Below are 13,562 nucleotides of genomic sequence, written 5' to 3'. Positions count from 1 at the left end.
GTTTTCCTCCATGCAATGTTGTAGTCTTTTTGTTACTATCCTCTCATATAATTTGCCTAAGCACGATGTGAGGGAGATTGGTCGTAAGTTTGTTACCTGTAGCTTTTTACCTGGTTTGGGAATCATTACAATCTCGGCGTGTTTCCATTCCTCTGGTACCGTTTCCGTAGCCCAGTGTTGGTTGAGGAAGGCGGTGAGTTGTTCCACCTGTTCGTCCCCTAGGTTTCGAATAAGTGAATTTCTGATTTTGTCCGCGCCCGCTGCTGTATTCTTTTTTACGCTTCTTATGGCCGCATACACCTCTTCTTTTGTGATTGGCCTGTCCAGCAGCTCGTTTTCTTTCCCTTTGTATTGTTGTGTGTAGGCCGCCGGGTGGTCATGGCCGAAACATTTGACTCTGACCTGCTCTAGCAGTTCAGAGTCCGGTCCCTCGAATTGGTGTACCAGGCGGTGTATGGCCTTATTGTTTTCAGATTTTGTTTTTGTTGGGTCCAAGAGCGCCTTGAGTATGTGCCATGTTTTTGCCGTGCTAAGCGTTCCGTTTAGGGACTTGCTAAACTGTTGCCAGTTTTGCCTAGTCAGCTGAGCCGCATACTCCTCCGCCTCCTTGGTTATCTCTGCGATTTTCTTTTTGAGCTTCCTGTTTAGCCTTTGTTTTTTCCATCTTTTAGTGAGCCCGCGTCTTGCCTCCCATAGCTTGAGTAGTCGCGAGTCCACCTCAGGTGTTTCCTCTGTTCTTTCTATTTCTTTTGTGTACTTGTCGAGCACCTCCCTGAGCTTGTTTCCCGAGCCTTCTAGGGACTCGATGTTTCCCTCTATAGTTTTGCATTCCTTCCTGAAGGCATTCCAATCTGTCACCTTGGTGGTGCCAATTTTGCGTTTCATTCTTCCGGTTGCCAATTGCGTTTTTAGGATGTAGTGATCGCTGCCCAGATTCTCCAGCAGGTTTTCCCATACCGCCTTGTCTGTTCTACGGATGTATGTCAGGTCAGGGCATGTGTCGGAGCTTACGCTGTTACCTAGTCTGGTTGGCGTACTGTCGTCTGTTATGAGGGTGCAGCCGTACATATCTGCTGCTTCCTTAACTTGCATGCCTTTCTTGTCTGGTTTTTTGTAACCCCAGGTCAGATCTTTGGCGTTGAAATCTCCTACAATCACTAGGGCGTTTGTTTTGGCTAATTTGCTCGCTCCTGCAAAAAATTTGCGGAAGTCGGCCTCTTTTTGACTCGGAGGACTATAGAGATTTATGACAAAGACACTGCTGTCTTTTCTTTTCTTTTTTGGAATGATTTCGACAATACCGTGGTCTATGTCTGTGTCGGCTATGCTGTCGTGCGCTATAGCGGTGAGGGATTTACTGATTAGTATTGCTGTGCGTTCTTTTTCATAGCACGTGTAGCCTTTTAGCGTTGGTGTGGTTTTCCCTTTCTCCTGTAGTGCTATGATATCTGGTGGTGTGAGTTGTGTGTTTATGTACTGTAGGAGTTGCCCTTGTTTTTTGCGATAGCCCCTGCAATTCCATTGCCAAATTTCTATTGTTTCGTATCTGGCCATGATTAGTCCTCGGTGTTAGACGCGTGGTAGTTTTCGAGGCCCTGTCTTCTTAGGTTGAATTTGTCTTTAGCTTGTTGTTAGATTTGTTGTTTGCGTTGGTTTCGGATCTCCTGATCCATTATTGCCATTTTCTGTTCTATTGCATTTGTTTTCTCTTGTATAAACGTCATAAATTTTCTCATTTGGTCTTCGAAAGATTCTGGTTGCTGTGGTTGTTGTTGTGGTGGAGTCTGCAGTCTAGGGGGACTACCTGTCCTTGGATCCTGCAGGGCTTTAATTAGCTCCTCCAACCGTCTTTCTAGCTGTTCTATGCGTTTGCGATATGCTTCGTTTTCCTTTCTAAGATTTTTAAGTTCCTCTCCATTATTATTATCTTTCCCCGAGTGCGGAGGTGGTGTTTTGGGTGGTCCCCAGCTCACCTTAGCGTTATCTTGGGTCTTCTTAATATGTTGTTGTCCCTTGTGTTGCTGCTGCCCCCTCGTGGGCGGAGGCTGCAGTGGTGGGAAGGAGCTGTCCCTGGCTGGGTCTCTCGCCTGGCTCCTCGACTGGCTCCTCGACTGGCTCCTGGCTCGGCTCCTCGAGCGGCTCCGGCTGGCTCGATCGCCCTCCGAGCTCAGCCATCTGGGTCGGCGCCTGCGGCTGCGGCTTCGGCCTCGGCGTTGTTGCTGCTGCTGATGCGGTTGTTGGCGGCCGCGGAGCTCTTTGGTGTCCTTGAGGCGCCGCTGGCAGTCCCTGGTTCCGGTTAGGTGGGCTCCTCCGCATACCAGGCACTTCGGTTGGCATTGGTGCCCCTCTAGGGGGCTAGTTGCTCCGCACTGGCGGCAGATTCTCATTCCCGGCTTTGGGCACACGTCCGAGCGGTGTCCTTGCTCGCCGCATACAAAGCATACTTGTCTAGTTGGTCTGTAGGGGTGGGTCTTGTACTCGCATGCCCCAAAAATGACGTATTTGGGGATGAAAGGGCCGTCGAAAGTGACGAGTGCAGTCTCCGACTTGCCCAGCATTCTGGCGCTCAAGATCTCCACTCCTTGGGTGCGTAGGCGCAACTTGGATTCGAGTAGGTCCGCCGCGATTCCCGAGGGTAGCCCGTGAATAACGGCTCTTTTGATGTCTTCAGGTAGCGCCACGTAGGCGTTCACGTCGTAATTTTGCCCGTCAAAGTTGAGGCAGTTGATCTTCCTGATCATCCCGGCTGCTTCCTCGTCCGAGGCGCTTGCGATGATGATGTTGGAACCTGGCCGGAGTCTCACCAGGAACTTGTCCTCTCCGAATTTTCGGCCACACGCTTCCACGATAGCGCGTGCCGCTTGGTACGTCTTCAGCTCCTTAACCTTCAGCCCGCCCTTAGGCCGGATAATGATCTTCGCGTCGTTCAACGGGAGCGGCGGGAGTCTGTGCCTCGACTGCCTCGCCGCGCCGCTCTTTTGTCCTTGTGTCGTTGACGTCAGGCCAGCTGCTGTCGCCGGCGCCATCTTGATATTGTTCTCGGCGGCGTGAGGCTCACCCGGTTTCAAAATTGCGGCGCTCTGCGTAGCGCGCTTAAGCCCTTTCTTCTGGCGTCGGGAATAGTAAATTTGCCAGTTTTTGTCTTCTTCCTGCTGATCTGCCGTGTCTGCCTAACTCGGCATATCTTGCTGCATCGCTAAATCTTCGTATACTCCGCTCCCTAGGCCGCTCTGTCCCGAACATGCGGCGGGATAGGCTTCCTCCATCGCTTGTGTTTCTGACGGATTTTGGGCTGGTCCGTTTGCCGGGTGGTTATAAGTTGTTACGGTCGCCTGCCGGGGGTCCATTCTAGTCGCTACGCTGCTGCACCCGCATCCTAGTTGCCCGTTGGATCCCGGGTGCGGCTAGGCCTGATGGCTGGCCCAGCTCGCCGACCAGGGGGAAACTTCAATCTCCGATAAAACTCCAAAAAGTGGGCCTACCGGGTTGAGAGTGGTGTCCTCGTGGTCCAGGTCACTTGCTGAGTCAATTACGCCAAAAGTTTTGGTGGCCCGATGGGCCGAACAATCGAAGCGGAAAGCGCCTGGATCACCAGAAACAAAAACGGAAAGAAGGACACCGCGAATATAAAAACGCCGGCGAAAAAACCCAAACAAATGAGCAGACGCCCAATCCAGCACCGTCACAGAAAAAACGCAGACGCAGGATGCCGTCCCTGCCACTTGACGACCTTAAGATCGTCTACTGCCCGCAGGCGTCTCGACCTCGCCAAATGGAACACAGTCGCAGTCATGCACGCCGTCAGCAGTGCGAGTAGACTATCGCAGCAAGATTTCAATGACAAAGTATGCGCACAAGTTCAGAGAATCGAAAATTTAATCATCAAAAGTATGGCCGACAAGGAAGATGCCGAGATGCTGGTCAACATCAACAGTATACAGCTTGGAGGCATTTACCACAACATCAAAGGCAACATACGACCTCCGGACGACGTCTCCAGAGGCGTCATCAATGGCCCCATACCCGGAACGTGCACTGCAAAACTCATGGCAGGAATCCGTGCACCGGCAAGATACACCGTTCTTCACGCCCAAATGATGGGTCAGTCGACCGCAGCAGTCGTATTCTTCGAAGGGCCGCACGTTCCCTACTACATCACCTTCCAGAGCGTAGGCTTCCGCTGCAGATCATATCGCAAGTCATAGCAGTACTGCCGCACCTGTGGCAACACGGGACACCGTCAAGGCATCTGTCCGAGACCGATCTAAGATTTCTGCTACAAATGCGGCAAGACAGGGCAACCACAGAACCACGATTACAAACCGACGTGCAAGCTCTTCGGAGAAGGGCACGACTGGAAGTACAGAGTGCAAGAAGGGACTAAAGCCAAACCCACCGCCCTACAATATACAGTAACAGCGCCTCAACAGGCTCCGAGAAAGAGACAACCGCTGGAGCTCCAGCAATGTAGAGTTCCAGGAGCTTGGCACCAAGCGGCTCGAGCGACTTGGTTGGTACGACCAGCCTGGACTCGTCGGCCGCAGCCGCAGCCACACGGCTCCTAGAAAACAAACAGCAGAACCAGCAGAGCAAACTGCAGAATCAGCATACCCAATTGCAAAGCCAGCAATACCTCATAGACAAGCTTCTTTGAAGGTAACAGAGACAGCAAGAGCCCCCCGACAAACTGCTTCAGAAATGCAATGAACAAGAACTCACAGACAAGATACATCAAAAATGCAACGAGCTCGAAAACAGACAGACAGTTGGGAACGACGCTGACCAAGGTGGACGTCGAAGCCATAGTAGATGCTAGGTGCCTATTACGAGGGCGAATCAGAAAGTCCTTGCCCTTCCGTATGCGTGCCTGCACCACCCTATATTTCCCGATGGGATCAGTTATAGCCTGCAAGGAAACTTCACGTCTCCTTATCGAATTCTTAAGAGAGACTAGTTTGATGGACATATGGTGAAACCCTTCAGCGGTATTGTAAGAGACACTCGGACGGAGCAATTGCCGGCCTTGATCGCCATACTAAACCCGCCTGTTGCTACGATTCACCACCACCACCACCACCACCACCTTGCCCTTATTTTTTATTAGCCAAAATAAGGCACATGTGATTACAAATATACGTACTATTCTACGTACTTTACACTATTTTTTCACATAGTTCCCACACCGGTTCAGGCATTTGCCCCATCGCAGCACTAAATTTGACATGCCCCTGCATGTGGCCACTCAGCGACGCAGGCGGCCTTCCCGAACACTCATTTTCATGCAATTCTTCATGGCCTTTTGCGAACTCACAACCACCACCTCACAAAAATAACGTACAGCGCAAAGGACCAGGACAGCGATAGACGACATACACAGCGCTGACTTCCAACAATATTTTATTGCGTTGCCACATTGTGTGGCAGGTTTGCAGTGTGGAAAGACGCAGGTTTGCAGTGCTGCCATATGTGCATGATGTATCCCATAGGCTAAAGAAAATTGGGCAGCGTGTAGGAATCGCAGTCGTTTTCTCGGCCCCGGAAAAATTGGCAAGGCTCTGTAGTCGTGTAAACACGCCTAAATCGCATCAGAGTTGTTGTTCTGTCGGGCACAAAAAACGGTTTGTGACGTGCATAACCAATGTAGTCTACGAAATTCCCCTGTCTTGCGGCCGTAATTATGTAGGACAAACGGGCAGGTGCTTAAATGATCGACTAAGAGAGCATTCTAACAACGTCCGCAACACTGTACAAGGCCACTTGGGCATCCATTGCCGGGACTGCGGCTGCGTGCCATTCTTTGAAGATACGCAAGTTTTAGCGAGACACTGCTCACAGCTCACACGCGAAATAGTGGAAACTGATTTCATCAGAAAACTTGGCAGTTCTTGCGTTAGTGCGCCCTCAATCGCGCTGACCCCTGGTGAAGTCGCGTTTCTAGACAGATAGAAATTGTATTGCTTAATTTGTTTTATTATTATTTTTTGAGGTGACCATGTTTCGTTCAATGACTTGCTGTTAGAACACCCCATGTGACTGTCGTACATTTTCTGCGCATGCCTCTTCTTGTATATATACACACGATGTGGCAACGCAATAAAATATTGTTGGAAGTCAGCGCTGTGTATGTCGTCTATCGCTGCCCTGGTCCTTTGCGCTGTACGTTATTTTTGATCATGAATTACCAACTAGCCCAAGCAACCACCCTAGTTCACCACCTCACACTTCTCAACGTGAGACATCTTTCCTCATACGTGGGTTGCATTTCCATGTCGAATTTGATGGCCGTTCATCCCTTGCTCCATAGAAAACGAATCACACTTCGTTGCTCGTACGCCGTGGACGTGTAAAGCACAACCACGTTTTTCAACAACTGACAGCAGTGCCGTGCCGCAGAGATATCGGCAGATAAAGCCGGGCCGGTTCAAGAAAGGTGCACCGCTCGGAATGGATATATTTACTTCGCACTTACAGCCGTAATTTGGCTAAATAATAGGGACAAATACTTTCTGATTCTTTTTTAGGCTTGTAGCGCAGGTCAGAAAGAGCAAAAAAAGAAGGAGGTAGGGGTAATGAAATGGAACGGAAAACTTTCATTACCCCTACCTCCTTCGTTTTTTGCTCTTTCTGAGCTGCGCTCCAAACCTAAAAAAGTCATGACATACCAACTCGCCCAAACTGCCACGCTTCTGACTTTCTGATTCACCCTCGTATTTCAAGAAGCCTTTATGAAGAACATTCAGCCCGCGATGGCAAAAAATCTTTCAGTCAGCAGCAGAAAAAACAGTCACAACCTTCGAAAACGCCAAAATCAATGGGATTGCGCCACAGCTCAGCAATTTTATCGCGTACGTAAAGAACAACTACGTCACCAAGGCACAGTTCGACAATTCGCGCTACGCGACTCGGAAGAAGGCACGGGCGAACAGCCACAGCGACTCTCGATCATTCTATGTCACCCACTCGTGATCGCCGACACGAATACGAATCCATCAGCCATGCAGATCCCTAACCACAACGTGAAGGACCAGCATTCAACTATACGCATATGACAATAGAACTGTCTATCGTACCCCCCTCGACACGCCAGCCTGCAAGAATTCGTCAAGCTGAATCAACCTGACGTCATAGCAGTACGGGAAACCAACACCCAGAACGTCCGACTGTAAGGATACGCCACATATGCAGAAACCCAATGCCCTGCCATACTGGCCAAGAAAACTCTTAAGCGCAAAAACGCGACGTGGAGAACACCCGGCCAGATCACACCCTAATCGAGGTTTCACTGGAAGGAAAGACGCAGAAAAGCCTATTCATGGCGAGCGTGTACAGCCCCCTCGGGGCCAGTTACTGGACTTCGATCAGTTTGTATGAGAGATCAAGAAGTCCACGAATGGCCACCAAGTCGTAATAACTAGTGGGGGACTTAACGACTCACATATGGCATGGGGCTATCAGACCACCACGAGGAAGGGTGATAGAGTTCACAATGCCGCCCAGCAACACAGACTAACCCTCTGGAATGATCCCCTCCAGACCACGAGAAATGGAAACAGCGTCTACAGGGACACAAACCCCGATATTACCTTTACAGCTGACGTACCCTGGGCAGGGGGGAATCGACTTCAGGAAACCTTGTGTAGCGATCACCATATCCTCCAATTAGATGTAGCACACACCCGTAGACAGGCAAAGACCGGAATTGCATGGTTAACTGAATGTAATCCTTTAGGGACAACCTAGGTTCCGGAGCAACCATGACCGACGTTTTCGAGTGGCTCATAAATGTACTAGATACAGCAGAACAATTCAATGCCGATACGGCATCTCTTCCACCTATGGGAGGCCAGACGTGGCCCCCTCAAAAGATGGAAGCGACAAAAGTTAAACAGATAGCTAAAGACACGCACCGCTCTCCTTACCAAGCAGGCTCACGACTATGCGGACCATTTCGCCAGGTAGAACTAGCACGCTTTCTGTGACAAGCTACAGGGGACTCTGAGCACCAAGAAAACTTGGCACCTCATATGCGCACTCCTAGCCACTGAAGCCACCAAAGCGAAACAGAAGCAACATCTCCACAGACTTATCCACAACCACGCCGGATCGGAAGAACACCTCTTCCGAGAAATACAAATTAAACACCGCGGAGACGCTCCCTTTCCTGCGTCAACTCGCTGCAAAGAATACGCTGGAAAACCAAATCCACAACTCGGCCGACCCTTCACGCACGCCGAACTCCACGTATCCCTATGCAGGGTGACTAGAAATACCAACCCCGGCAAAGACCGGATCGTCAACAAACATTTGCGCAATCTACCGGAGCAGGCCATTGCGGCTATCCACCCAGTATTATAATGAGTGCTGGGAGAAAGGAGAACTGCCTGCTGTATGGAAGCACTCGGAGATCACCATGATCACCAAGCTCAACAAACCTCTCAATTTGGAGAACCTACGACAATCTCCTTCACCTCGTGCGTGGGGAAGCTCTTCGAATATATGGTGCACGACGGCGTTACCCAGTACCTCGAAGAGAACGGCCACCTACCGGACACCCCGTTCAGCTTCAGGCAGTACCTCTCAACGCAGGACGTACTCTTACAACTGAAGAAGGGCTTCTCGATCAGCTTAACATTCGAATTAAAGAGAGATAGAGAGAAAATGATAAATGAAGGTTAATCAGGACTGAGCCCGGTTCGCTACCCTACACTGGGGGAAGGAAAAATGAGGGGGAAAGATTATGAGGAGAAGAGAAAGTCCGCTATGGATATCGCCGACGTGGTAACAATTATCTGCTCTATATCAGTGACAGGCACTCAGTCCGGATCGCAGACGGTCGTCCAATCCGGTAGCTTTCAAAAGTCGCAGCAGCGCTTTTGTCGACTTTTTTAGCTACGATATGCGAGGCCATGCTCCGAAGATCATGTTCAAGGTGAACGGTTTTCTATCTAACTGATTTAATGCTGTGCAGAGGTCATGCCTCTTATTTTCAAAAGATGGGCAGTACTCCATAAAGGCAGTAGACGTCAAGGGAGTCTGTGATAACGTCAGCCGCGACGCGATCCTCAACAACCTCGAAGGCACCGGCTGCGGCACTAGGACCTACGCGTATACGTCAGAAACTTTCTGATGGACCACACGGCAACTGTCGTGATCTACAACATCCGCAGCGAAAGCTTCCAACTTCTAAACAGAGGCACTGCGCAAGGGTTCGTCATCTCGCCGCTACTCTACAACATCGCTATGATCAAGCTACCAAACTCCTCGAGACCATACGAGATCTGCGTCACGCGATGTACGCTTATGACATCACGCTCTGGATTACAGCTACGAACACTGGAAGGCAAGAAAGCAACATATAAGAAGCCATAGACACCATCAAAAGCTATCTCCGAAACTTGGGCCAATGCTGCGCCCCCGAGAAGTCTGAGCAGCTCGTCCTGAAAGCAAGAACGAGAGGCAGGCCACCCAGCTGCGAAGAGCCTGACCCCAGCGTCACCCTCAACGGGACAAGAATCCCGAAAGTCGGACCATTTCGCCAGGTAGAACTAGCACGCTTTCTGTGACAAGCTACAGGGGACTCTGAGCACCAAGAAAACTTGGCACCTCATATGCGCACTCCTAGCCACTGAAGCCACCAAAGTGTGTGTCCTGTGGAGTCCACGAATACGTGGACTCCACAGGACACACATCGACAAGGACGGATCTGGACGGCCAGCCTACCGAGACCACAACGCACCCTTTCGCAACTCACACAAGTCGTCAAGAGGACCTCGTGCCAAAGAAGTGACCTGAAGGAGCAAGACACGCTAAGAATAATACAAGCACTGCTCACCAGCCGCATCATATACGGCACGCCATACCTGGCTTTAAAGAATGCAGAAATAGACAAGCTCAACATCATGATAAGGAAGGCATTCAAAGTCGCCCTGGGGCTACCCCCTCCCTTCCTTCCCCCTCAGGGCCTCCCCTACACGTCACCTTAAGATGGGCGTCGACAACACGTGGCAAGAGCCCGCCGAAGCGCGCTAGAACAGCCGGCTGTAACGACTCAAGCTCATGCCCACCGGGAGATCAGTACTCCGACTCATGAACTACAGCGAGACGTACGTCGCAGACAGGGACACGAAATAGCGAATGTCACCGTTCGAGAGTCCCTCTGCATCGCACGCGACCCGCGCAACATGCATCCCATATACCACGAGAGCAGAAGACAGGCTAGAGACGACGCCATCAAACGAAGATTCAAGCAAGACCCGGACGCCCGCTACACCGACGCGGCCAAGTATCCACATCGAAACGCGTACGCTCTCAGAGTCGTAGACTGCCGAGGCTGCGAGTTAGCATCAGCAAGCGGCAAGGCACGCAACACGGAAGCGGCTGAAGAAGCGGCAATCGCTCTCGCCACCACCACATGTAAAAACGTAGCGGTTATATTCACTGACTTTCAGGCCGCCTGTAGAAACTTCTCGAGGGGCCGCATCTCGGCCGATGCACTGAAGATAGTGAAACGACGAAGCACTCCGCTCCCGTACACCTGCGTTACGTGGGCACCCGGACACGAGGGACTAGAGGGGAACGAAGCAGCCTACGCCGCTGCCCGCGAACACGTCAGACGGGCTCACCTCGCCGCACACGCTATCCGACCCGAGGCACAAGAGGCGGAGGCCGTAAGCACCATCTATTCGGCGATATTACAACACTAGAGGCTCAAACGCCGGGTGTACCCTCCACCGCGCCCAAAAGTCAGCCAAGAAAAAAGCATGATCCTCAGACGCCTACAAAGTAACACGTACACTCACAGAATGATAATGCACGCCTCTACCCGACGCTCCACAGCTACCTCTTCCCACTCTACAACGTACCGGACACCCTGACACACTTACTCCTGGAATGCCTGGGGCACGAATAGAGCGAAATGCAACCGGCAACGGACGCGAACCGAGCACTACAAGCAAACAAGGACGGCCTAATCGAAACGTGGGAGGCCAAGCTCTTTCTCGGGGACCTGGAAGACCAACGACAACTCATCGCCAGGGCCAAGAGGGCAGTCGAAGTCAAAGCGCTCTTAAACTAAGAAGCTTTCCCACCTCAGGGGGATACCGGGCCTCACTCGGGACACTGTTTCTATCAATAAACGTTTCTTCCTCTCTCTCGGGAAGTTGTCTTCTATGTTGGCAGTATTTCTGACATTTTCTGGAGAACGGCATTAGAATTCTACGAGGCAGCAGCTTTTTTCCATCCCTAAATTAGCTCTGTTCAGCGTAAGCTTTTAAAGCACAGCTTTCTAGGCGAAGCCTGCCGGACTAGTTGGCCGTGGTTGTTGCAGTTGCTGATACGTTGCCGTAAAGCTCTCAGAAAAGACATCACTCACATAACAAATAGGTTTATAGTTATACTATGTAGCCCTATTTGTGCTATGCCAGCAGATCTGCCGGTTGCCAGCTTCGTTCTCTGTGGAATTACGCAATGAAACAACAAGCAGTACCTGTAAGTACCCTCAGCGCATAATTTCTATATTAAAGCTAAGCTTTCTATGCTTTCTTTCCTGCGGTTCGGCGCGTCTGCCCGGTCGGCCTTCCAAGTGGGCTAGTCCTAAACACAGTGCAGTAGCAAACTGGAGAGATACCAGTGAAAGAGAGAAAAAATGATAAATGAAAGGCAGGGAAGTTAACCAGGATTGAGCCCGGTTGGCTACCCTACACTGTGGGAAGAAAAAAGGGGAAGGAAAGATTAAGAGAATAAGAGAACGTCCACTGGTGCATATGGCCGACGCAGTAACAGTTTTGCGCTCTATATCACTGATGGTCACTCAGTCCGGATCACATACGGTCCCTCAATCCGGTAGATTAAAAAAGAAAAGCGCACTGGAGATGGCATGATGAAAAGCAGGTTCTGTTAGAAATCGGCGACTCTATCAAGTTCACGGCTTTTAATTCAGAATTTTCAGTGATTAAACTAAAGAGAACTACGCTAGCGAAAACGAAATGGAGTCTCATTTTAATTCATCATCATCATCGTCGTCGTCGTCGTCATCATCATCATCATCATCATCATCATCATCCTGTTTTATGCCCACTGCAGGACGAAGGCCTCTCCCTGCGATCTCCAATTACCCATTTTCTGCGCCAACCGATTCCAACTTGCGCCCGCCAATTTCCTAATTTCATCGCTCCACCTAGTCTTCGGCCGTCCTCGAATGCGTTTCCCTTCTCTAGGTACCCATTCTGTAACCCTAATGGTCCCACGGTTATCTCACCGGCTCATTACATGACCTACCCAGCTCCATTTTTTTCTCTTGATGACAATTATAATATCGTCTATACCCGTTTGCTCTCTGATCCAAACCACTCTCTTTCTGTCTCTTAACGTTATGCCTAGCAATCTTCATTCCATCGCTGTTTGCGCGGTCCTTAACTTGTTGTCAAGCTTCTTTGTCAGTCTCCAAGTCTCTGCCCAGTATGTAAGCACTGGTAAAATGCACTGATTGCACACCTTCCTTTTCAATGATAACGGTAAACTTCCAGTTAGGAGCTGACAATTACTGCCGTATGCGATCCAACCCATTTTTATTCTTCTATGAATTTCCATCTCATGATCAGGTTTCCCTGTGATTAATTGACCTAGGTAAACGTACTCCTTCACTGACTCCAGAGGCTGGCTGGCGATCTTGAACTCTTGTTCCCTTGCTCGGCTATTCATCATTATCTTTGTCTTCTGCATAATAACCTTCAACCCCACTTTTACACTCTTTCTGTTAAAGTCCTCAATCATTTCTTGTAACTCGTCTGCATTGTTGCTGAATAGAACAATGTCATCGGCAAACCGAAGATTGCTGAACTATTCGCCGTCGATCCTTACTCTTAAGCCTTCCCAGTTTAATAGCTTGAATACTTCTTCCAAGCACGCAGTGAATAGCATTGGAGAGATTGTCTCCCTGTCTGACCCCTTTCTTTATTGGTATCTTCCTGCTTTTCTTGTGTAGAATTAAGGTAGCTGTAGAACCTCCGTAGACATTTTCCAAGGTATTCACGTAAGCGTTCTGTACTCCTTGATTACGTAATGCCTCTATTACTGTTGGTATCTCTACTGAATCAAATTCCTTTGCGTAATCTATGAAATCCATATATAGAGGCTTATTGTACTCTGCGGATTTCTCGATAACCTGGTCAATGACATGGATGTGATCCATTGTAGAGTATCCCTTCCTGAAGCCAGCCTGTTCCCTTGGTTGACTAAAGTCATTCATTTTTCGTTTCATTAGCCCGTATACTAACAAATTGCCGCCGCTTACAAGGCGGAGCATGAAATGTAAAACTGAACTTTAATTCTAGCAAAAGGGCGAGCGACCCATGAAATTACAACTTCTTTGCGTATCAAACAACAAGAGAGTGGTGCAGCAATGGGTGTATAATGGCTGTATTAGCTCCCATTTGCTGTCCATCGTATGTGTCCTTAATAAAAACTGATGGAGCGACTTACTGGTAGAATACGGGCACGAGCAGTGCTCCGGCCACAGTGAACTGCATCATGAGTGCGAACAACCATGTGTGCTCCATACACTG

At 49.8% G+C, this 13,562-nt stretch overlaps 1 protein-coding gene across 1 annotated transcript in view; it reads right to left on the bottom strand.

The window, feature by feature from the left end:
* The window catches only part of LOC142576211 (O-acyltransferase like protein-like), a 74,828-nt gene that overhangs the window by 13,735 nt on the left and 47,531 nt on the right, over window positions 1-13,562 (bottom strand). The window contains exon 10 of the mRNA XM_075686232.1: window positions 13,480-13,559. Coding sequence (XP_075542347.1) covers window positions 13,480-13,559 — 80 coding nt within the window. The remainder of the gene's footprint in view (window positions 1-13,479; window positions 13,560-13,562) is intronic.

This window comes from Dermacentor variabilis, chromosome 1 (genome assembly GCF_050947875.1).
Source record: "Dermacentor variabilis isolate Ectoservices chromosome 1, ASM5094787v1, whole genome shotgun sequence".
NCBI lineage: Eukaryota > Metazoa > Arthropoda > Arachnida > Ixodida > Ixodidae > Dermacentor > Dermacentor variabilis.
Note: the sequence above shows the minus strand (reverse complement) of the source record. Positions and strands in the feature narration are given on the sequence as shown.